This window comes from Staurois parvus, unplaced genomic scaffold (genome assembly GCF_062004578.1).
Source record: "Staurois parvus isolate SC_StPar_1 unplaced genomic scaffold, SC_StPar_1.0 ptg000259l, whole genome shotgun sequence".
NCBI classification, from domain to species: domain Eukaryota; kingdom Metazoa; phylum Chordata; class Amphibia; order Anura; family Ranidae; genus Staurois; species Staurois parvus.
Window position 1 is genome coordinate 48034 of NW_028318055.1, and position 25901 is coordinate 73934.

The following is a 25901-nucleotide window of genomic DNA, read 5'->3' on the forward strand; positions in this document are numbered from 1 at the left end:
GTCATCAATTTTCAGCAGCACCTATATAGGTTAGCAACTATTTTCAAGGATGAAGGGCAAAATTAGAAGCAACGTATCTGATGAGCACCTTGAGAATGTATTGAGAATTGCTACTACATCTATCGAACCAGATATTGATGTGATAGTGTATCAAAAACCGTGTCAAATATCACACTAGTTTTATGTTGCCCTCTATAACTTTTAAAATAAAAAATATTACAAATAAAATGTTTTATTCCCTGGGTACATTATCTGTATCGGTGATTGTTAACTTGCAATTTGCCTAACCTTTTTTGTTCATCCGCTATCCTTATTAGTGTATTTTATGCGTGGCCCAGGAAAGTCAGAAGGTTGGACCCCCCTGGGTTACTCCATCCCTCACTTTGATGCCTATGTAAGGATTGGTTGGTCATTGTTTGCAGAAATCTTCTAATTTGTTGGAATCTCTTTAGGCTGTTAAAGTGTTACTAAACCCTGGACCCCGCATTCACTATATCTGGTCTCCCCGGACCCCGCATTCACTATATCTGGTCTCCCCGGACCCCGCATTCACTATATCTGGTCTCCCCGGACCCCGCATTCACTATATCTGGTCTCCCCGGACCCTGCATTCACTATATCTGGTCTCCCCGGACCCCGCATTCACTATATCTGGTCTCCCCAGACCCCGCATTCACTATATCTGGTCTCCCCGGACCCTGCATCCACTATATCTGGTCTCCCCAGACCCCGCATTCACTATATCTGGTCTCCCCAGACCCCGCATTCACTATATCTGGTCTCCCCGGACCCTGCATCCACTATATCTGGTCTCCCCGGACCCCGCATTCACTATATCTGGTCTCCCCGGACCCTGCATCCGCTATATCTGGTCTCCCCGGACCTTGCATCCGCTATATCTGGTCTCCCTGGACCCCGCATCCGCTATATCCGCTCTCCCCGGACCCTACATTCACTATATCTGGTCTCCCTGGACCCCGCATCCGCTATATCCGCTCTCCCCGGACCCTACATTCACTATATCTGGTCTCCCCGGACCCCACATTCGCTATATCTGGTCTCCCCGGACCCCGCATCCGCTATATCTGGTCTCCCCGGACCCCGCATCCGCTATATCTGGTCTCCCCGGACCCCGCATCCGCTATATCTGGTCTCCCCGGACCCCGCATCCGCTATATCTGGTCTCCCCGGACCCCGCATCCGCTATATCTGGTCTCCCCGGACCCCGCATCCGCTATATCTGGTCTCCCCGGACCCCGCATCCGCTATATCTGGTCTCCCCGGACCCCGCATCCGCTATATCTGGTCTCCCCGGACCCCGCATCCGCTATATCTGGTCTCCCCGGACCCCGCATCCGCTATATCTGGTCTCCCCGGACCCCGCATCCGCTATATCTGGTCTCCCCGGACCCCGCATCCGCTATATCTGGTCTCCCCGGACCCCGCATCCGCTATATCTGGTCTCCCCGGACCCCGCATCCGCTATATCTGGTCTCCCCGGACCCCGCATCCGCTATATCTGGTCTCCCCGGACCCCGCATCCGCTATATCTGGTCTCCCCGGACCCCGCATCCGCTATATCTGGTCTCCCCGGACCCCGCATCCGCTATATCTGGTCTCCCCGGACCCCGCATCCGCTATATCTGGTCTCCCCGGACCCCGCATCCGCTATATCTGGTCTCCCCGGACCCCGCATCCGCTATATCTGGTCTCCCCGGACCCCGCATCCGCTATATCTGGTCTCCCCGGACCCCGCATCCGCTATATCTGGTCTCCCCGGACCCCGCATCCGCTATATCTGGTCTCCCCGGACCCCGCATCCGCTATATCTGGTCTCCCCGGACCCCGCATCCGCTATATCTGGTCTCCCCGGACCCCGCATCCGCTATATCTGGTCTCCCCGGACCCCGCATCCGCTATATCTGGTCTCCCCGGACCCCGCATCCGCTATATCTGGTCTCCCCGGACCCCGCATCCGCTATATCTGGTCTCCCCGGACCCCGCATCCGCTATATCTGGTCTCCCCGGACCCCGCATCCGCTATATCTGGTCTCCCCGGACCCCGCATCCGCTATATCTGGTCTCCCCGGACCCCGCATCCGCTATATCTGGTCTCCCCGGACCCCGCATCCGCTATATCTGGTCTCCCCGGACCCCGCATCCGCTATATCTGGTCTCCCCGGACCCCGCATCCGCTATATCTGGTCTCCCCGGACCCCGCATCCGCTATATCTGGTCTCCCCGGACCCCGCATCCGCTATATCTGGTCTCCCCGGACCCCGCATCCGCTATATCTGGTCTCCCCGGACCCCGCATCCGCTATATCTGGTCTCCCCGGACCCCGCATCCGCTATATCTGGTCTCCCCGGACCCCGCATTCGCTATATCTGGTCTCCCCGGACCCCGCATTCGCTATATCCGGTCTCCCCGGACCCCGCATTCGCTATATCTGGTCTCCCCGGACCCCGCATTCGCTATATCCGGTCTCCCCGGACCCTGCATTCACTATATCTGGTCTCCCACAGTACACAGAACATGTGAGTGCAATTATTTTAGTAAATATAAACTGCTAAATTTCTCCTCAAAAGTTAGAGCAGTCTTGTGACTTCTATCTGTGTCCAGCCCAGCACTAGCTAAAGCTTGTAGGAGGAGTTTTCTTTCTTCTCTAGGAGGATGCAAAACCCCTGACCTCGGTCTGGACAGTGCTGATTGGCCCTGTGCTGATCACATGCACTCTCCCAAGACAAACACCTCTCTAGCAATACACAACAAACTGAGCATGTGCAGAGTGACTGCACTCGATATGTTTTATCGAGATAAGAAGGGGACTCTGGGAGAAGGTGAGGATCTGAGAAGACAGGATCAAACCACCTTTTTACACAATGTAGGTGATTAACCCCTTAGGTTCCGCAGTGAGAATAACAAGCATGCTTTACTGAATGTACAGACTGATTTTACTGTGGTGGGTTTAGTAACACTTAAAAATAAAAATTCTCTGCAAGGTGACGTCATAATGTATGCATTGTATACGTTCACATTATGAAAGACTTGCCTGAGAAACAAGCCCTCCAACGCACTGTCACCGCCACTTGGCTTCCATCTTCACTCGGTCCTTTTTCTGGGTTCCCAAAGACGCGATGATGAAGCTACAGCTGCGACACACAGCCCTGAAGAATCGCCATGCGTATGCTTTCCCCTTAGCGCATGCGCTGGTGATGTCACCGGCTGACGCTCACTAAAATATCTCCTAAACGGTGCACTTTTAGGAGATATTCATTTTATCTTCAGGTGTTTTGTATTGCTGTGACTCACTAGTATGAGTATGTTAGGTGTGGGCGACTCACAATTCGTCATTAGAAGCGATTTTCACTCACATAGCAGCTCACAAGCTTTATACATTTAGGTTTTATTATATGTTTACCTGAAGGTAAAAGGACTGTATAAGAAATGCGTTTACTACCAATCTGTATTCTTCTAGAAAACCTACAGGCAGCGCTGAACTTTGCTATTAGGAAATCCAACTTCTAGCTCTGAAAATTGTTATGGATTGAAATAAAAACGATTAAACAGTTGATAGACCTTAAACAATTATCGTTTCACTTTTAAGTGCCCTCCTAATGCACTTGTCAGATCTAACGTGAACAAAATTAGCTTCAATTACAGAACTATAATTTGTGGTCGCTTCAGGGATGCTTTGTCCTTGACCTACATTAGTAGGAAACAGAATTATTACCAGCTTCCACCTTCACTATAACAGGGTGAACTGGACTCCTCCATTGTCTTTTACTGCAGGGATCAAACATGCCATGTGATTGGCCAAACAGGGAACCTAAGTTACACTTAGTAGTAATTATAAGGAAGGAATATTCCACAGCAGTGCCTCCAATCAATCCACACATACAGTATCTCCCAGAAGTGAGTCCCCCCCTCACATTTTTGTAAATATTTGATTCTATCTTTTCATGTGACAACACTGAAGAAATGACACTTTGCTACAATGTGACGTAGTCAGTGTACAGCTTGTATAACATGGAAATTTGCTGTCCCCCCAACATCACTCAACACACCGCCATAAATGTCTAAACCACTGGCAACAAAAGTGAGTCCCCCCCTAAGTGACGAGGTCCAAATTGGGCCCAAAGTGTCAATATTCAGTGTGGCCGCCATTATTTTCCAGCACTGCCTTAACCCTCTTGGGCATGGAGTTCACCAGAGCTTTACAGGTTGCCACTGGAGTCCTCTTCCTCTCCTCCATGATGACATCACAGAGGTGGATGCTGGAGATCTTGCACTCCACCACCTTCCATTAGAGGATGCCCCCACAGATACTCAATAGGGTTTAGGTCTGAAGACATGCTTGCTGGGCAGTCCATCACCTTTACCCTCAGCTTCTTTAGCAAGGCAGCGGTTGTCTTGGAGGTGTGTTTGGGGTCGTTATGTCAGAATACTGCCCTGCGGCCCAGTCTCTGAAGGGAGGGGATCATGCTCTGCTTCAGTATGTCACAGTACATGTTGGCATTCATGGTTCCCTCAATGAACTGTAGCCCCCCAGTGCCGACAGCACTCATGCAGCCCCAGACCATGACACTCCCACCACCATGCAGCCCCAGACCATGACACCCCCACCGCCACGCAGCCCCAGACCATGACACTCCCACCACCATGCTTGACTGTAGGCAAGACACACTTGTCTTTGTACTCCTCACCTGGTTGCTGCCACACACGCCTGACACCATCTGAACCCAATCAGTTGATCTTGGTGTCATCAGACCACAGGAGACGGTTCCAGTACTCCATGTCCTTAGTCTGCTTGTCTTCAGCAAACTGTTTGCGGGCTTTCTTGTGCATCATCTTTAGAAGAGGCGTCCTTCTGGGATGGCAGCCATGCAGACCAATTGATGCAGTGTGCGGCGTATGGTCTGAGCGCTAACAGGCTGACCCCCCACCCCCACCCTTCACCCTTCACCCTCTGCAGCAATGCTGGCCCCACTGACAGGCTGACCCCCTTCACCCTCTGCAGCAATGCTGGCAGCACTCATACGTCTATTTCACAAAGACAACCTCTGGATATGACGCTGAGCACGTGCACTCAACTTCTTTGGTGGACCATGGCGAGGCCTGTTCTGAGTGGAACCTGTCCTGTTAAACCGCTGTATGGTCTTGGTCACCGTGCTGCAGCTCAGTTTCAGGGTCTTTGCAATCTTCTTATAGCCTCGGCCATCTTTATGTAGAGCAACAATTCTTTTTCAGATCCTCAGAGTTCTTTGCCATGAGGTGCCATGTTGAACTTCCAGTGACCAGTATGAGAGCGTGAGAGCGATAACAGCAACTTTAACACACCTGCCCCCCATTCACACCTGAGACCTTGTAACACCAATGAGTCACATGACATCGGGGAGGGAAAATGGCTAATTGGGCCCAATTTGGACATTTTCACTTAGGGGTGGACTCACTTTTGTTGCCAGCGGTTTAGACATTAATGGCGGTGTGTTGAGTTATTTTGAGGGGACAGCAAATTTCCATGTTATACAAGCTGTACACTGACTACGTCACATTGTAGCAAAGTGTCATTTCTTCAGTGTTGTCACATGAAAAGAGAGAATCAAATATTGACAAAAATGTGAGGGGTGAACTCACTTCTGGGAGATACTGTAAGTATTGATTTTGTATTTACAATTTTCATTGTTTACTGTTATACTTGGCTAAGTATTAAATGTTTTTTGACAGTTCAGACCCTTCACAAGGTTTGGATCCTGAACCTTCAAAAGTGTGTGTTGGAACAACTAATCATTGTCATGGGCCATCATGTCTGGGCCTGATCATGGACTCGGCTCATGCCAGAAACCGCTTTCCACCAGAAGAAAAGTCAAACCCTCCGCTCCTCGGACTCTGCATTTGAATCCTGGGTTTGATAACCTCCTCTTTCAACTTCTATAAACAACGTTTCAGGGGTGCTGGGATTCCTATGTTCAAAGATCAAATGAAGAATGTTTTCAGATAAGCTCATCTTGTTTGGTGAGGCTGATCCCAACGCTGACAGACCTCCCACAAGGGGTGACTGGGAATAAATCTGTGATCCTACAACAATGAGCACCAGATCAAAAGGTTGAAAATTTCACAATAAAAAACAAAACACATTTGTGAGGCAACAAGTTGCCCCTTCCTCAGGGCTTGAAACAGAAGTCTAAAGACACAAAGGTCCTTCTATACCAGTTCATGCAACAAAAATGCTTCCCTCATGCTTTCTGGGTGCGCTTTTGCTTACAGTTCACATCATACTCCGTTCCGGTGCGTTTTTGATGCATTTTGTTGTGTTTTCTGCGCCAGAAAGCACTGGAACTGACTGCACTGGTGTGAACTAGGGCCATGGGAGTACATGGGAAACACTATGCATGCGTTTGTGATGCACTGAACTGCATATGGCATGGACCAGCCCAAAGATCGTTACTGGACCCCACCCTCTGCTCCCTCCTCACAGGCTGTGATTGACTGCAGCAGGAGCCAATAGCTTCCGCTGCTGCCTCCCTGTACAGTGAGGAGGGAGAGAGCGGGAACAGTGCTGGATCAAGATAGGGCTCAGGTAAATATAAAGGGAGGGTGGGGGAGCTGAACACAGAAGGATTTTTACCTTAAGGTATAGAATGAATTAAAAAACAATCTTCTGCCTTTTTAGAACCACTTTAACAGCATTATTGGAAATTTGAGGCCATGAGCTTTGTATTGCTGGCTGTTGAAGTGCCTTGCTTACAAAACCTTTGCATTTAATAGCTCACTTCTGAGTTTTAATGGTTTGCTAAGCTGTTTGCTGCCATTACTACAGTATGCAGGCCTATGTTGTTATTGTAATTCTGATTTATATGCGGTTGTGTTTTTATATAATTCCAAAGCTAAAATATGCTTTACCCCGTGTAAGAATGCCTCTGCGTTTTCTGTTTTTAATATTGTGCCTACTTTCCAGGCATTCTATGGAAGTATGTTGGGTTCAGATGCTGAGGCACCACCCTTTGTGAAGCATGCATGCCTCATGTACAAACATATATTTGTTTTATGATACTTTATGCCTTTCCGGTCATGGCTTCCTTCTTTAAGTGCTGTGTTTGGAGATGCAAATAGGCATTTCAAATAGATGGAAATGACCCGCCTGGGGGAGTGCATGGGAAAACAGCCATTTGGAGTGGGTTTGCTGAGAAAAGTTTGAAATTCCAAGACTGGAGCTAATTTGTTTTCCATGAGCCTCTGGGGAGTTCTGGCTGAAGCAGATGATGGGATACAGTTGGAAGTCTAAACGTGAACGACACGGCTTTACAGTTCTGTTTTCTTGGATCATTTCCAGATGTTTTACTGCATGTTTGACCATGTATGGGAACAATGCTACATTCTGGGAGTTAGCTGGAAGTTTCACATGAGCACGTGGACTACACTGACGGAAAGCAGCATTTGTTTGTATAGATATTACAGATAATAAAACATTGAATAATCAAAAATATAATATGAGAGAACCTGTGTGCCTGCAAATTGTCTTGTGAGCCGTTTATAATATTGTCAACTTGTTTTCTTTACTATTTATATTCTATATTCTGTTAAAACAAATTTTGGAACTGTGATTAATTGTTGATGTTTTACCAGTTTGTAGGAGTCCATTTTCACTGTTGCAGTTTGGGTTGCAATTTTATGCAGCCTACGGCTTCTTTTTTTTTTTTTTTTTATCCTTTTAGTTTTCAGATGCTGAATATTCATATTTAGTTTTTCCAGCATGAAAACATAAAGCAAACCTTCTGTGTTTTTATATCTGCAATGGTGCAAGTAGACCTTAAAGTGGAGTTCCACCTGATTTTTTTTTTTTTTTTTTAATTACCGTATTTGCCGGCGTATAAGACGACCCCCCTACTTTTTCTGCTAAAATGTAGTGTTTGGGCTATACTCGCCGTATAAGACTACCCCTCTTCCAATGCACACCAGTGGGAGGAATAGTGTCCCATCATTAGTATCAGTGGAGGAATAGTGCTCCATCATTGGTGTCAGTGGGAGGAACAGTGCCCCATCATTGGTGTCAGTGGGAGGAATAGTGCCCCATCATTGGTATCAGTGGGAGGAATAGTGCCCCATCATTGGTGTCAGTGGGAGGAATAGTGCCCCATCATTGGTGTCAGTGGTAGGAATAGTGCCCCATCATTGGTGTCAGTGGGAGGAATAGTGCCCCATCATTGGTATCAGTGGTAGGAATAGTGCCCCATCATTGGTATCAGTGGTAGGAATAGTGCCCCATCATTGGTGTCAGTGGGAGGAATAGTGCCCCATCATTGGTATCAGTGGCAGGAATAGTGCCCCATCATTGGTGTCAGTGGGAGGAATAGTGCCCCGTCATTGGTGTCAGTGGGAGGAATAGTGCCCCGTCATTGGTGTCAGTGGGAGGAATAGTGCCCCATCATTGATGTCAGTGAGGGGTGGAATAGTGCCCCATCATTGGTGTCAGTGGGGGGTGGAATAGTGCCCCATCATTGATGTCAGTGGGAGGAATGGTGTCCCATCATTGGTGTCAGTGGGGGGTGGAATAGTGCCCCATCATTGGTGTCAGTGGGGGGTGGAATAGTGCCCCATCATTGGTGTCAGTGGGGGGTGGAATAGTGCCCCATCGTTGGTGTCAGTGGGGGGGGGGGAATAGTGCCCCATCATTGGTTGTCAGTGGGGGGGAGGAATAGTGCCCCATCATTGGTATCAGTGACACCAATGATGGGGCACTATTCCTCCCACTGACACTTGCTGACCCTGTTCTCGTATGGTGCTGCTGCAGCCAGCATATGTGGTTGCAGCAGCACCTCTACACAGAACACTTACCTGCTGCTCCGGCACTCAATTTTCGCGGGGCCGCTCGGCTCCGCCCCCTCGCCGGTGATTGGCCGCCTGTGTGCCTTTCCTGAGCTACAGTTCTGGCGGCCAATCACCGGTGAGGAGGCGGAGCCGAGCAGCCGCACGAACATCCAGTGGCCGAACTGAAGGAGACGCCGCGCTTCCTGGACCGGATCGTCGTGGGACTGGATCCAGGTAAGAGACATCAGCCCCTGCAAACCCCTGTACTTAATGCCGCAGCCCCCCTAAACATGTGTACCGGCGTATAAGACGACCCCCGACTTTTGAGAAGATTTTCAAGGGTCAAAAAGTCGTCTTATACGCCGGCAAATACGGTATTCCTGATTGTTCATATATAGTTTAGGAGGTTTTTTTTTTTGTTTTTTCTTATTAAGTTTCCATACCCTTTATTTTTGCCATACTAAAAGCACTTCCGTTGTACCTTGCCACAGTGAGGTATGTCATCTCCAGCCACCTGTTGTTACCTGGGATCGGTGCGTTATCCATCCCAGGAATCAGTGAGCATCCGCCCCTTGTAATATCTCGTTTTTTCCAAAGAACTTGTGCCGCTCAGTCTCCTTGCTGCGAAGGCGCGAGATCAAAAGGTGCAGGCTGCGATAGACCGCAGCACCTAATCCATGAAGTGTACAGTAGCCGGCTTCAGATGCCCACATCCATCATGGAACCTGCCTGCTTCTGAGATCTATGTAAGGAAATTTAGATTTACACAACTAGCATGTGTTATACAGTATCTCACAGAGCGGAGGGTTTGACTTTTCTTCTGGTGGAAAGCGGTTTCTGGCATGAGCCGAGTCCATGATCAGGCCCAGATATATAAAATGATTCGTTGTTCCAACACACACTTTTGAAGGTTCAGGATCCAAACCTTGTGAAGGGTCTGAACTGTCAAAAAAACAAGTTTAATACTTAGCCAAGTATAACAGTAAACAATGAAACGTGTAAATACAAAATCAATACTTACAATATCTCCCAGAAGTGAGAACCCCCCTCACATTTTTGTAAATATTTTATTATCTCTTCATGTGACAACACTGAAGAAATGACACTTTGCTACAATGTGACGTAGTCAGTGTACAGCTTGTATAACATGGAAATTTGTTGTCCCCTCAAAATAACTCAACACACAGCCATTAATGTCTAAACTGCTGGCAACAAAAGTGAGTCCACCCCTAAGTGACAAGGTCCAAATTGGGCCCAATTAGCCATTCTCCCTCCCTGTTGTCATGTGACTTCTTAGTGTTACAAGGTCCCAGGTGTGTTAAATTTTTTGTTATCGCTCTCACTCTCTCATACTGGTCACTGGAAGTTTAGCATGGCACCTCATGGCAAAGAACTCTGAGGATCTGAAAAAAAGAATTGTTGCTCTACATAAAGATGGCCGAGGCTATAAGAAGATTGTCAGGACCCTGAAACTGAGCTGCAGCACGGTGGCCAAGACCATACAGCGGTGTAACAGGGCAGGTTCCACTCAGAATAGACCTTGGCATGGTCGACCAAAGAAGTTGAGTGCACGTACTCAGCGTCCTATCCAGAGGTTCTTTGGACAACGGGGGAGGTGTGTTTTTTTTTTTTTGTTTTGTTTTTTTTTTTTTTTATTATGGGGACTGGAACTCGGCTTTAATGTTTATGTACTTGGGAGCAGTAATATTTACTTATAACAAATGTAAGCTCTGCGTCAACCTTGGAAATGTCTTCATCTCCAGTGGTGGGGGGTCACTAACAGGTAGTGACAAGGACAGTACATCTCCAGCAGTATCAACAGATTTTCTGTATTTGCTGAAAAAGTTCTTTGAACAATTAAAACTAATGAAGATACCACAGTTAGAGTAACTCTACTTTTGTTGAGAAAAAAACCTTCTCCTCAGGATGATCAATGTACATCGCAAGGTTAATAAACTTTTGTTGTTCTGAAGAACAAGCGGTTTGTGTCCATGTTGTGTAGAGTGACTATGGGAGTAGTTTTATTATTCTCAATCAGCTGCTGCACCTGCAGGACTCTGAGGAAAGCTGCAGGGTCTGCATCCCTTTAAGCTGACCATACATTATACAATTTTCTTTAAATTTACCTTCAATTACGTAGTGCACTGGCCTGCCTGATTGTATACAAATTTAAAGTGTTTAGGTTTGACCTCATATTATATAATTGCAGGCCATACACGGGTCAAATTCCAAACTAATTTTCTTTAGAAAATCGGAAATTTTGTGCATTTTGTAATCCAGTGATGCCACCATTGATTTCGACATTCGACCATTCAAGCCTTTAATGTCACCTCCTGTTGCTACAGAAAAGAATTTTCGTGGTCAAGCATTTTCTTTTCTTTCCAGTTTGCAGTTCATGCTAATTTTTTCAATTACATTTCTCGCACGATTCTTCCATCATTGATTAGAAACTCATTTGTTTTTCAAAACATTTCCAACATGTCCGATCACTCAAACTCGATGGTTGCTCAAAAATCGGACGTTGCTGTGGCCTACTAATGGTGCGAATTTTGAACGGAAATTCTTAGAAAAGATTTTCAAAAGAGAATTCTTTGTAGTGCAGGTCCTTTGTGTCCCGTCTGCAGAGACACTTTTTGCCGGCTGTAGACGGGATAAAAATCGCCCGTTTTTTTTTTTTTTTTTTTGTTACCCTTCCTGGTAACGTCGGCCGATTTAAATAAAAATCGGCCAATTTTCTCCCCATCTATGGCCTGCATTAGGGAGGCAATGTGTACTCACTGTGGAGCACTATTGTCACCCTAAGAATACACAACACACCCCCCATCTTTGCACTTCTCAATTGTAGGGAGGAAGTGTTCTGTAGTCCTAACAAATTTCCTGTTAACATTGTTTGAAATGTCTGCATAAGTAAACCGGCACCTTAGATTTGTGTTGGAATCACCAGGTATTTTTTGCTCTTATCAAATAGATCTAACAAAACCCTCTCCGTGGTACGTTTACCTGACCAAAAGAGAGGAAATAAACTATAACTCCTGTGTTATAATAATAATAATATTAGACGTTCATGGTGAGTTACTTACACTTAGTGGGCTCCGATCCCCTTTCCCGTAACCTTTGTAAGATCCAATATGTGCCCCCACTTTGCTGAGATCGTTACTTTGCTGCCTGAATTTTATATATGTATTCTATAGAGCATATCAGAATTTTCTGACTTATATTTCTTCTTTGTTTTGTGTTGCAGGTTGAACAGTCAAAAGTGCTAATTAAAGAAGGTGGAGTTCAGCTGCTTCTCACAATAGTGGACACACCCGGGTTTGGCGATGCGGTGGATAATAGCAACTGGTAATAGTCGTTTTTCATTGTGAAGAATTTTTATTGCGCGTTTGTTGCGCAGTACCTGCAGCATTTCAGTTTACTTAGCACTCTTCTAGTTTCTAGGGTGCTGCGATTTCAGATTTGTTTTTTTTGTTTCCGCTCCTGCAGATGAGAACGAATACAACAGCTTGATAAAGTGATTCTAGTTGAGAAGTGTTTAAGCATTTTTCTTATACAGAGTACATCCATATCACTCAGGTTTAAAGACATACCTTGCATTTAAAAGGCCAGCACTATGGGCATGGCTGTTGGTAGCCTGTGTATAACTGACTAAACCAACCGCCCAGGCTCTGCTAGAAGGCAAGTGATTCTCTTCTTGGTCATTTGTGCCATTAGATCTTCTCTGGGCTGCACTACAACATATTAGTAAGCTACAGGAAACTACTGAACTTGCTAGCTGCAGTAAATATGCAAGTATTTGATTTTGGTACAATTGATATGTTGCAAAATTTAAAAAAAAATATATATACTATGCATATGGGAAACTGTACATCCCTTAGCAGTCTAACAAGAGATTTGAGATTTCTTTTGTTCCCTTAGACACGTAGCAGTATTAGATTTTGGGTTGGCTAGTTATTATATGGTAAGATGGCCCCCGGTCAGTATCTAAGCACTGTGAACCTGTTCTGTAGTCTGTAGGCATTCATAGCTCGATGTCCTATACAGGGAAATTTAGGAAGACTGTGTCCATGTCTCGATCCCACACAACATTGATTGTAAAGTCTTTTCCTTCCCTTTCAAGGCTCTTGTATCATTGTTATGAGAGCTTCATGGGCCCCGTAGATTCATATTCATGTTCACGTGAGGTTGGGGTACTCATGCACAGTGTTTGGAGGCAGACTTACTCCCTCTCTCTTTGATATTGGCATAGTAGAGTCCTCATGCATGTGTATGAACAGTAATGTAATTGTGCACAATTTTTCATCTCGGGGCACAAGAGGGATGGTTGAATTTGGGAATAGGCACGCCTGTGCCAGTTACCTTTGAAAGAGAAGGATCCCTGACGTCCAACTCCAGCCATTTAAAGAGAAAAAAAATTAGAGCAGGGAGATGTTAAATCTTTCAGGCTTCTGTGTTAGGTCTATGATCAAATTGATTGTCTTTCTTCCTACCACAGTGACAACTACTCCCTTCATGTTTTGACTGCTGCCATGAGAAAAAGGGAGATTAATCTCTCCAGTGGGGTCACATTGAGCCATTCAGAGTTGACAGAAGCAATGACTCCGACGTAAATCCCTAACAAATTGGCTAAAGTAAATAAAATGGAAAAATAGTGCCAATAAAACGTTGATAATCCAATACATTGGCCACGTACGTTACAAATGTGTGCATATTTAATGGTTCTTGGGTGGAATAACTACAGTAATCATTTTTCTGATTTCAGTTGGCAGCCGGTTATTGACTATATTGACAGTAAATTTGAAGACTACCTTAATGCAGAATCTCGCGTAAACAGACGTCAGATGCCAGACAACCGTGTGCACTGTTGTTTGTACTTCATTGCACCTTCAGGCCACGGGTGAGTGTTCACACAAATCTACCTGTACAGTAACTAGGAAAATGTATAACTCTGTTTTTAAAGATGAATTCCAGGTTTACTAGTCCAAGCTTGCCAGAACCAACTATTAATATTACAGAAAGAGGTTTAATAGACTGTACTAGCAATTAGAGCCTTCTCTCTCACTGGCCCCATAGACTGTACTAGCAATTAGAGCCTTCTCTCTCACTGGTCCCATACACTGTACTAGCAATTAGAGCCTTCTCTCTCACTGGTCCCATACACTGTACTAGCAATTAGAGCCTTCTCTCTCACTGGTCCCATACACTGTACTAGCAATTAGAGCCTTCTCTCTCACTGGTCCCATACACTGTACTAGCAATTAGAGCCTTCTCTCTCACTGGTCCCATACACTATACTAGCAATTAGAGCCTTCTCTCTCACTGGTCCCATACACTGTACTAGCAATTAGAGCCTTCTCTCTCACTGGTCCCATACACTGTACTAGCAATTAGAGCCTTCTCTCTCACTGGTCCCATACACTGTACTAGCAATTAGAGCCTTCTCTCTCACTGGTCCCATACACTGTACTAGCAATTAGAGCCTTCTCTCTCACTGGTCCCATACACTGTACTAGCAATTAGAGCCTTCTCTCTCACTGGTCCCATACACTGTACTAGCAATTAGAGCCTTCTCTCTCACTGGTCCCATACACTGTACTAGCAATTAGAGCCTTCTCTCTCACTGGTCCCATACACATGTTCACAGCCAGCACTATGCAAAGTAATAGAGCTTTGTCTGACTTGGAGAGCTTTCCCTCCATTCTCCTTACTGTATCCTATCATGAGAGGGTAAAACAGGTGCTGCAGTGTAGGGGGCAGTAGATTTTTAAAAAATGTTCTAAAACCCTGAAAAGATAAAAGCATGTATTACGGACCTCAGCACCATGTTTGCTCTGTACGTTCTTCCCAAGCCTTTGGTTGCTATTCATTTCATCTGTCAAATTGCCTGTTCTCAGGTGCTTTTTTTGATGGCCACCGCCTCTAACGGGGTCCCATTAAGCCAGGGGTGTCAAACTCATTTTCATCGTGGGCCACAACAGCATTATGGTTACCCTCAAAGGGCTGGTTTTATATGTAAGACTAGATGTGCAGAGCAACCCACCACTCCTTACATCAGATGTCAACAGCCCCCCCAAACCCCACCACCACCTGTCAAGAGTCCCCCTCCCTCTTACATCACAGTGCACCTCCCTTACCTTGTTGCTGCTGGGAAGAATGTACAGGGTCTGGAGTAAGACCAGAGGAGGGCTGGAGTCGGCTGAAACCAGTGGAGGCGGAGACGAGGGGGTGCTGCAGCTGCACAGAGAAGCACAGGATCTGTAGGAGGAGTTCTGTCCTCTCTGCTGCTGACTGCTGAGACAAGGAGAGGATGGAGACGAGGGGGTGCTGCAGCTGCACAGAGAAGCACAGGATCTGTAGGAGGAGTTCTGTCCTCTCTGCTGCTGACTGCTGAGACAAGGAGAGGATGGAGACGAGGGGGTGCTGCAGCTGCACAGAGAAGCACAGGATCTGTAGGAGGAGTTCTGTCCTCTCTGCTGCTGACTGCTGAGACAAGGAGAGGATGGAGACGAGGGGGTGCTGCAGCTGCACAGAGAAGCACAGGATCTGTAGGAGGAGTTCTGTCCTCTCTGCTGCTGACTGCTGAGACAAGGAGAGGATGGAGACGAGGGGGTGCTGCAGCTGCACAGAGAAGCACAGGATCTGTAGGAGGAGTTCTGTCCTCTCTGCTGCTGACTGCTGAGACAAGGAGAGGATGGAGACGAGGGGGTGCTGCAGCTGCACAGAGAAGCACAGGATCTGTAGGAGGAGTTCTGTCCTCTCTGCTGCTGACTGCTGAGACAAGGAGAGGATGGAGACGAGGGGGGTGCCACAGTCGCAGCAGAGGTGCGAGGGCCACATGAAGTGGCCCGGTGGGACGGATTTGGCCCGCAGACCTTGTGTTTGACACATGTACATTAAGCCACCCTGGTGTACCATATGCTGCTTTGACAGCAGCAGTAGCCTGCATTGATCATTCATATTAGTTGCATGTATCATCATTGTTCCCGCTCCCCTAACCTCACTGTGTCCTCTACTACCCAGACGATTGGGTTGTCTGGAGCTGAGGGGCAATGAGGAGCAAAACTGTAAGCAGCGGGCATACAAATGTAATAAATGTAGCAGGGAATGTTCCCTAGTACATGGAGATGGACATTCATTTGACTATATCAGTGATCAATTGAATTAAACAAAAAGACCTTAATTTTTTTTGTGGGGGGAGGGGTGCCTGCAGTATTTCCCTTTTTTCAGTAATATGGTAAAATATGTTTAAGAAGTATGCTATGGTTTATGGGGTCAAAGAATTGATTTGCTACTAGAAATCATCAACATAACATGACATTAACACAAACATTAGAAAGTGGAGGTTACATTCATAGAACACCAATTGTCAGGACAACCTAGAGATACAGTTGAAACTATGAAAATAGTGATTTTTTTTTTTTGTATTAAGATGAACCTGGTCCCACCTTCCAGAGCAGCCATCTGTCCTAATGTAGGGTTTCTTATTGGCCAGTATGTAGCCTCAGAGTCTTAACCTAATGGAAACTGGCTTAAGCGCTTCCTCCATTGAAACTGCTTTTTTTTCAGTTTTTTTTTGTCAGAGAATTAAATTTTCTTTTCTTGGGTAATTTACTGATAAAATCTTTGCATTTGGGTTCTGGGGTCTGGCCCCAAGGGGGAACAGGTAATAAAGGAGAAAATATTTTTTTGTGTGTGATTTCACTGCCCCACCTCTCCACCTCATCCTATCAGAGTATACTCTTCACAGGGGTGGACTGACCATTTGGAAACTCGGGCACGGCCCGAGGTAAGTAGGGGGCCCCATGAGATACCCCTGGTACCTTTTTCATAGGCTTTTTTGAGTTTGGGCAAGGACACAGGGGCCCCATGATCCCCTATTGCCCGGGGGCCCCATGAGTTGTCAGTCCGCCCCTGTTCCTTCATTAAAATAATGCAAAGCATTCTCCGATGCCCTTACCAAGCCTCATAATTCAGCAGGGCAGCTGCTCGGCATGGGACCCCCGAAGCTGGTGGAGATGCGCTGGACCAATGTAACTATTTAAATATATCCATACCTGAACTCCTCTTTAGAGTTTTTTGCCTGGATGAATAAAAATATATAATTTTATATTCTTTATAAATTGCCCCACATCCTCCTTTCGTATTGTGATACCTCGACTTTGATGGCGTTTCCATGCTGATAATGTGCTGCTCTGCAGCCCCTGAACCTGGTTTACCCACGTTTTTTGCGATACGGCGCTGTGTTACTTTAACTGACAATTACACGACCATACAATGCTGTACAAAAATGAGATTTGTTGTTTTTTTTCTCCCACAAATAGAGATCTCTTTCTGTGGTAGTTGATCACCCCTGCAGGTTTTATTTTTTGTGCTATAAACAACAAAGAGCTACAATTAAAAAAAAAACAAACAAAACAAGATTGACTTTTTTCTATAAAACATATCCAATTAAAAAATTTAAAAAATAACATTTCTTCATAAATTTAGGCCAAAATGTATTCTGCTACATGTCTTTGCTAAAACAAATCCCAATAATTGTATATTGGTTTATGTGAAAGTTCGTGTCTACAAATGGCGGTATATATAATGGAATTTTTATTTTATACTAGTAATGGCAGCGATCAGGGACTTATGGCGGGACTGCGGCAGGCATTCTGACACTGGGGAGGAACTGACTGACTGCCATCTCCTGTGAAACTAATACAGTAATCAGAGCTAATAAAAAGCACTGGCACTGTACTAATGACACTGGGCAGGATGGGGTTAACATCTGGGACAATCAAAGGGTTAACTGTGTTTTACATTGTGTGGCGTGTGCTGTTTTATTTGGGAGACATGCTGCTTTACATCTCTCTGCTGTGCAGAGTTTACACACAGATCTCTCCCCTGTCAGCTTTGCTGACGATCACCAAGTGCCGACTGGGAATTGGTGATTGACATCCCCAGCCGCCAATAGCGGAGTGGGCAGCGCACGCGCCTCCTACCCGGAAATGAAAATCGCTTGTATATACGTGATTTTGCTCAGCTGTGCGCAGCTCTGTAGCAGTACTTCTGCTTTAGGGTGGATGGCAAATGGTTAAACAAATGCTTTGCCTGGCAGGAATATTGCAGGCAGTGTCCAGTTACATTGCTGTCTCCGGATTTGTTGGTTCACAGTTGATTGTTTTAAAGGGAAACTAAGTTAATAGTTTTTTTTCTCCATTCATTTTAAACGGTTTTTATTATCTATATACACATTTTTTATTTTATGGTCACCGCATACACTTTCATTTTCTAACATCAGCATTGTAATAAAACACACAAAGTTACTTGTGGTAAACCAATAAGCTTTACAACAAAAAATTCTCCTCCTTTTGTGTTGAGTCCTGCCTGTGTGCTGGCGAGTCCTGCCTGTGTGCTGGCGAGTCCTGCCTGTGTGCTGGCGAGTCCTGCCTGTGTGCTGGCGAGTCCTGCCTGTGTGCTGGCGAGTCCTGCCTGTGTGCTGGCGAGTCCTGCCTGTGTGCTGGCGAGTCCTGCCTGTGTGCCGGCGAGTCCTGCCTGTGTGCCGGCGAGTCCTGCCTGTGTGCCGGCGAGTCCTGCCTGTGTGCCGGCGAGTCCTGCCTGTGTGCCGGCGAGTCCTGCCTGTGTGCCGGCGAGTCCTGCCTGTGTGCCGGCGAGTCCTGCCTGTGTGCCGGCGAGTCCTGCCTGTGTGCCGGCGAGTCCTGCCTGTGTGCCGGCGAGTCCTGCCTGTGTGCCGGCGAGTCCTGCCTGTGTGCCGGCGAGTCCTGCCTGTGTGCTGGCCATTTCTTTCAAAATCGTCTGGATTCTCTGCATGCTTTGCAGCTTCTCTGCTGTTTGCTTTCAATTTCTAAGGACTACATATACCATGGTACCTTGCTGCTTGCAAGTATTGATTCCTGTACTGACTCCGCCTCCTGAAACTCCTCCTCCTTAGCACAACTTTAGTTTAGAAGGCAGGCTCTGGGAACAGCAGTCACTTCTCATGGGGCATAGTGAATACTTATCACACAATTCCAGGAAGTAGATGTGGGGGGTCTTCACAGAGTAGATCATTCAGACTGATAGGGAAGGCCAGAAATACTTGAAATTGCAGGTGGAAAGGAATTTATGATTTTAAATTTTGACAATAGACATATTTTATACCTGACAGACCACTAGACACATCATCATAGTACGTTCCTTGTTTTTGTCCAACAAAGACTTTGGAATGAACGGTCTAATAAGGGATGAAGTATTAGGATGAGTATTTACGTCAATTTAGAATTGTCTAAAGACAAAACCTTTTCTTGTCCATTTTGTATAAAGTAGAGGGAGGTTTTCTTTAACCACTTGCCTACAGAGCACTTATACCCCCTTCATGCCCAGGCCACTTTTCAGCTTTCGGTGCTGTTGCACTTTGACAATTGCACGGTCATGCAACACTGTTACTAGATTGTAAGCTGGAAAGAGCAGGGCCCTCGATCCCCTCATGTATCACATTGTATTGGTATTGTTCTGTCACATGTTCTGTCCCCCTTTGTAATGTACAGCGCTGAGCCAACTATTGGCGCTTTATAAATACTGTATAATAATACCCATTGGATGGCTTACCTCTATTCCTGTACTGGTGTAAACTCAAACATTTAAATGTACTCTTACTTTCATTCTCAGTGACACTGGTGAAAATTAGTGAGAGTGAAACTCCCTAGTGGGGGCACAGACAGCAATAAAAAACCTGACAGTGGTTCTAACCCCCCACCACTTTATCCAAATGTAAAAAAGGTTTTGCTTTTAGTTCTACTTTAACTCTGTAAATGGTTTTATAGCAAATGGAGAGACTGGAAAACATGAAAACCAGCCAATAGCTCCACCACCTGGCCAAAAAGAGAAGGTAAAATATGTGCAACCTGATGCCTCACGTTTTCCTGACCGTGATCATGTTCCTGAACCCCCCCTGCCCCTGCTGTACAGACATACTGAGCATGCATTGAATACAGGCCCAGATGATATGGGAAGCAGGAAATGAGGCTCTCTGGGTACAGAAAAAAAAAAAAACCCCATAAAATGCTAAACGCCAGAACACGGGTAAGCTTATTTTTTTTAAAACACAACTCTGTGTATGAAGATTAGGATCTATGTATACGATTAGGATCTGCGTATGAAGATTAGTATCTATGTATACGATTAGGATCTATGTATAAGATTAGGATCTATGTATACGATTAGGATCTATGTATACGATTAGGATCTGCGTATGAAGATTAGGATCTATGTATAAGATTAGGATCTATGTATACGATTAGGATCTATGTATAAGATTAGGATCTGCATATGAAGATTAGTATCTATGTATACGATTAGGATCTGCGTATGAAGATTAGGATCCATGTATAAGATTAGGATCTATGTATACGATTAGGATCTGCGTATGAAGATTAGGATCCATGTATAAGATTAGGATCTATGTATACGATTAAGATCTGTGTATGAAGATTAGGATCCATGTATAAGATTAGGATCTATGTATACGATTAGGATCTGCGTATGAAGATTAGGATCCATGTATAAGATTAGGATCTATGTATAAGATTAGTATCCATGTATAAGATTAGTATCTATGTATACGATTAGGATCTGCGTATGAAGATTAGGATCTATGTATAAGATTAGGATCTGCGTATGAAGATTAGGATCCATGTATAAGATTAGGATCCATGTATATGATTAGGATCTATGTATACGATTAGTATCCATGTATAAGATTAGTATCTATGTATACGATTAGTATCTATGTATACGATTAGGATCTATGTATACGATTAGGATCTATGTATACGATTAGGATCTGCGTATGAAGATTAGTATCCATGTATAAGATTAGTATCCATGTATAAGATTAGGATCTATGTATAAGATTAGGATCTATGTATACGATTAGGATCTATGTATACGATTAGGATCTGCGTATGAAGATTAGTATCCATGTATAAGATTAGTATCCATGTATAAGATTAGTATCCATGTATAAGATTAGTATCTATGTATAAGATTAGGATCTGCGTATGAAGATTAGGATCTATGTATAAGATTAGGATCCATGTTCGGCTTAATAGCTGATCAGATTAAGTATACAATGCAAAAACAAACCGATCCACACATGTAAATCCAACTCAGAACATCTTCTACTTCCAGCTGCAGTTTGCAGTTTATGAAGACTACACTGATGCCAGGTTTGCTAACTTAAAGCTCTATTACACCGAAAACCAAAAATGTCATCTATTGCAGCATTGCACAATCATTAGATGTGGTGTCTGCATCAATTTTCAGTTTTTTATTTTTATTTTTTGTTTGTTTTTCTCCTCAGTTTTCACCTGACGATATGGCCAGTAACACACCTCCAGTATTTGGGTGCCTAACACTCTGGATGAAGGAGCACAGGTGCTCCTTTGGATAGCAGCATTGTTGACCTGGGGGAGAGCGAAGGGTTGGATGTATTACCAGATTTAGATGCATTAGTAAATTCTATCCAAACTCTAGCTAACACTTTATAAGCAGTTACAGTAAACAGGTTTTTTTTCCTTTTAGGAATAAAGGTTTTACATAAACAAAGGCTGATCAGTGTAAGCACCCCCGTCAATGGAAATGGTTTGTCTCATCCCTCTGCTACATTTGCAGGAGAGCTTGTTCTGTTGAACAGTGGGCTTACTGGCCTGATCACCAGGTTAAAATAGAAGAAAGCCTAAAAAAGAAAACTAATGCAGCCACCAAATCTAAGGGTTGGGACGCTGCAATAAAAATATGTGCTTTTGGGTTTAATACTGCTTTAAAGCTGTAATTATCACTGACTACTACATCAGTGTGGTTATTTGTACTGCATGTGGCCGAGTAGTCTGATGCACCATTGATCCATATGTCTCTGTAATATTATTTGACAGGGAGACATTAATTCTGAGTCAATGAATTTCTGCACAGCCAGCAACTATTACAGTACTGTACTCATGAGACATCGTTTGTATGGTAGTTTCAGCTGGTCATGTATTTTCATTTTACATTGTTTCCCAAAATTGCAGTTGTGCTATGTTTTATCCTAAAGTATATTTCCACTTTTGCAGTCAAAGTTGAGAATCCCGCCATGTTGTGCTATCATTCATACAACACTTATTTATTAAAAAAAAAAAAAGTCTTACTTTGTAGATGTTTCCCAGAAGAAGGCCTTATGGTAGACTGCAAGCATTTCTGAACAATTTCAGAGTGACTCAAGGACAGACGGCTTCACATTAACATACAATGCAGAAGGCCGGGTTCTAAATCTTTAACCCTTTATTGGGACAGGCAGTGCCCAAATCCAGTTTACAATTGATGATGAGATCTGCCAGCACAGTACAGACAGGGTTAATTATTGCAAATACAGCATCCCACCCCCTTCATAAACAAAAGAACTAAGCAGGATTTCTCAGTGCTGGAATTAACGGTAAGCAACAAATTTTAAATGGTTTCTCTAGGTAGAACTAAAGACAAAACTTTTTTTTCTTTTTTTTTTTTTTCTTTTTTTCAATATAGTTTTGAATAGAGTAAGGGAGGGTTGTAACAATTGTCAGTGATTTTCCTTCTTTGTCCCCTTAACTTCCTGCCCAATACCAAAACAGAGGCAAAACCATTGAACAAAGCAGGCGAGTAGAACATGTTTGTTTAAAAAAAAAAAAAAAAAGCCTTTAACCTCCTTAGCGGTATTCCCGAGTGTAGCTCGGGATAAAATTTGAGTACCAAAAGCTGTACCCCCCCCCCCCCCCCGAGCTACACTCGGGCTTACCATGGGGCGTTACTCTGGGGGTCCCTGCAGCACTTACCTTGTCCTTCGCTCCCGCGATGTGTCCCCTGCAGCGTCCCCGGCCATCTCCTCCGGCCGATGCCGGCATCCGGCTCCTGTGTTCCGGTCCCTGTGACGTCGGGATGTATGGGCGCCGGAACCTGCGGCAAATTTGAAATTTTTTAAAAATGACATTTTTGCTGTTGCTGTTTCAATGCATTTCACATACATTGTGTCCCGAGTGCTTTGTCCGGCGCCCTGCCTGCATTTTGACTGTTCTTTCTGCCTGGAAACTTAGAAAAGTCCATGGCGTCCAAAAAGCGTCCCTTTAGGTCAGACGCAGGTTTAGACCGGCTAGAGAACAGCGATAGTAAATCAGAACCACTTGCAGAATTGAGTGATAATGATTGGTGGGGGAAATTCATCATCAGACACTGAAAACAATTTTGCGACTTTGCTCAGCGATGTGCAAACTTGGCGCTATATTTCACATTTCAGTGTTTTTGGTTTGATTATATTATTGAATTACATTTATTATTATTATATTATTATTTTTTATGATTATTTATTAAATTATAATTTATGATTTCGTGTTTCAAGTTTTATCCTCCCCGGGATGTTTACTAGACTCTTGTTCAGACAGATTTCAGGGAGTTATTCCTAAAAATTACAGCCTACAATAAAAAACTACATATTTCCATGCAAAAAAATGTACCGCTTTCAGCACAAAAAAATCTGAAATAATCAGACCGCCAGGGAGGTTAATATGAATCTAAGGTATTCTATGGGAACATGTAGAAATGTTAAAGTTGGTGTTATCCCAGTTTGGCTGCAAATGTGAAAATACCCTTTAACCTCCCTGGCGGTCTGATTCTTTCCGATTTTTTTGTGCTGAAAGCGGTACCATTTTTTTGCATGGAAATGTGTCGTTTTTTATTGTAGGCTGTAATTCTTAGGAATAACTCACTGAAATCTGTCCGAACAAGAGTCTAGTAAACATCCCGGGGAGGCTAAAACTTGAAACACGAAATCATAAATTATAATTTAATAAATAATCATAAAAAATAATATAATAATAATAATTTTAATTCAATAATATAATCAAATCAAAAACACTGAAGTTTGAAATACAGAGGCAAATTCACACATCGCTGAGCAAAGTCGCAAAATCGTTTTCAGTGTCTGATGAGGAATTTCCCCCACCAATCATTATCACTCAATTCTGCAAGTGGTTCTGATTTACTATCGCTGTTCTCTAGCCGGTCTAAAACCGCTTTTGACGTAAAGGGACGCTTTTTTTGGACGCCATGGACTTTTCTCAGTGTCCAGGCAGAAAGAACAGTCAAAATGCAGGCAGGGCGCCGGACAAAGCACTCGGGACAAAATGTATGTGAAATGCATTGAAACAGCAATGACAGCAAAAATGTCATTTTTTAAAAATTTCAAATTTCCCGCCGGTTCCGGCGCCCATACGTCCCGACGTCACAGGGACCGGAACACAGAAGCCGGATGCCGGCATCGGCAGGAGGAGATGGCCGGGGACGCTGCAGGGGACACATCGCGGGAGCGAAGGACAAGGTAAGTGCTGCAGGGACCCCCTGAGCAACGCCGCATGGTAAGCCCGAGTGTAGCTCGGGGGGGGGTTACCGCTCTTGGTATAGAAATTTTACCCCGAGCTACACTCGGGAACACCGCCAGGGAGGTTAAAGGGATACAGCAGGACAATTGTAATTGTAAATCTCTGTATGTTGTTGTTAGGGGTTTGGTGTTGTTGGGGGTTTGGTGTTGTTGGGGGTTTGGTGTTGATGGGGGTTCGGTGTTGATGGGGGTTCGGTGTTGATGGGGGTTCGGTGTGTAAGCCTTGTAGTTTTTACTCCATTATAAAGCTGCCCATACAGAGCTTGAATTTTGATTGATTCAATCGGTACCATCTATCAACAAAAGTTGGCTTCAAAATTGAAGGTGCCTAATGGAAAATAGTTATCTGGATAATGACTGCATACTATCAGATGCAGTCGCTGTTTGGATATTCAGGCATACAATATACAATACAATATTCAGCAGTGCAGCTGCTAAACAGTGTGGATGGGGGAATTGGTTGATTTCAAAGCATGAATGGCTAGCTTTAGATAGAATTTCAGTTTCCTTCTCAATTTGCACTTGCCAGTGTATGTCCATGTGTCTATTAAGCTATCCATTGGCAGGCAAAGATTATCTGCCTATTATTTATATACACAGTTGGACAAAGCACATGGAAATTTCTCACCAGGATCCAAGGTCCCCAAGTGTCCATTTTAATACAGTTCTTCACTTTGTTCCAGCAGTTAGACCGGGACATCCATTCCATTTCCAGAACAAAATAGTCTGCTCAGCCTTTTACAGGGAGCTTTGTATGCAGAGGCAGATTTTGTGATGTCATCTGCCAACCTCTTCGCCTCAGCCAATCAGAGGAAGCTTTAAATCATTGAATACAAAGCTTCCCTTAAATGGCTGAGCAGCACTCAGCCCAACTCTGTTTTGTTCCGGGAGTGGGACAGGAAGTGGTCTGACTGCTGGAACACAACAGAGGCTACGTAGCGTTCATATCATGCTTGCAGCAAGCACACCTCAGTGCAGTAGATAGTTTGTGTCTGTTATGTAATTTTCAGAAAATATAAGTTTTTTTGCAAAACAGGTTCAGCAAATGTTACATTAATGAAGATTTAGACAGTTCTGTCAATGTCATCAGGAGATGTGCTGATATAATTGCATACCTTCCAGTAGTCCCATAAAAGGGAAAAGACAGAATTTTTACAGAGTGTAACATTCCTAATTACAGCTTATTTAGAAGCAAAGATAAGTAGATGGGTTACTGAGCATCTTATGGTCCCTGCTAGCTAACTGCAGTCTAAAGTTGGACTGCTGACAGGCAAGTTCTGTCTGGCCACCCTCGGGCATCTTTGTAAGTCATTGCCTCCCTATAGCTGAACTTCAGAAAGATATACAGTTAGGTCCATATATAACTGGACAAAGGCTCAATTTTTATACTTTTGGCTCTGTATGCCACCAGAATACATTAAAAAGAAACAATCCAAATGAATTTGAGTGCAGACTTTCAGCTTTAATTCAAGGGGTTGAACATAAATATCAAGTACAAATTTTAGGAACCGCAACCATTTTTATACACAGTCCCTCCATTTTCAGGGGCTCAAATGTAATTGGACAAATGAATATAATCATAAATAAAATGTTCATTTTTAATTTTGTTGAGAATCCTTTACTGGCAATGATGGCCTGAAGTCTGGAACCCATGGATGTGACCAAAGACTGG

The 25901-nt window shown here is 44.4% G+C and overlaps 1 protein-coding gene across 2 annotated transcripts in view; it reads left to right on the plus strand.

The window, feature by feature from the left end:
* The window catches only part of SEPTIN7 (septin 7), a 123489-nt gene that overhangs the window by 41616 nt on the left and 55972 nt on the right, over positions 1-25901 (plus strand). For both annotated transcript variants that reach the window (XM_089681090.1, XM_089681091.1), the window contains exons 3-4: positions 12050-12150; positions 13568-13702. In XM_089681090.1, the coding sequence (XP_089537216.1) occupies positions 12050-12150; positions 13568-13702 (236 nt within the window). The remainder of the gene's footprint in view (positions 1-12049; positions 12151-13567; positions 13703-25901) is intronic.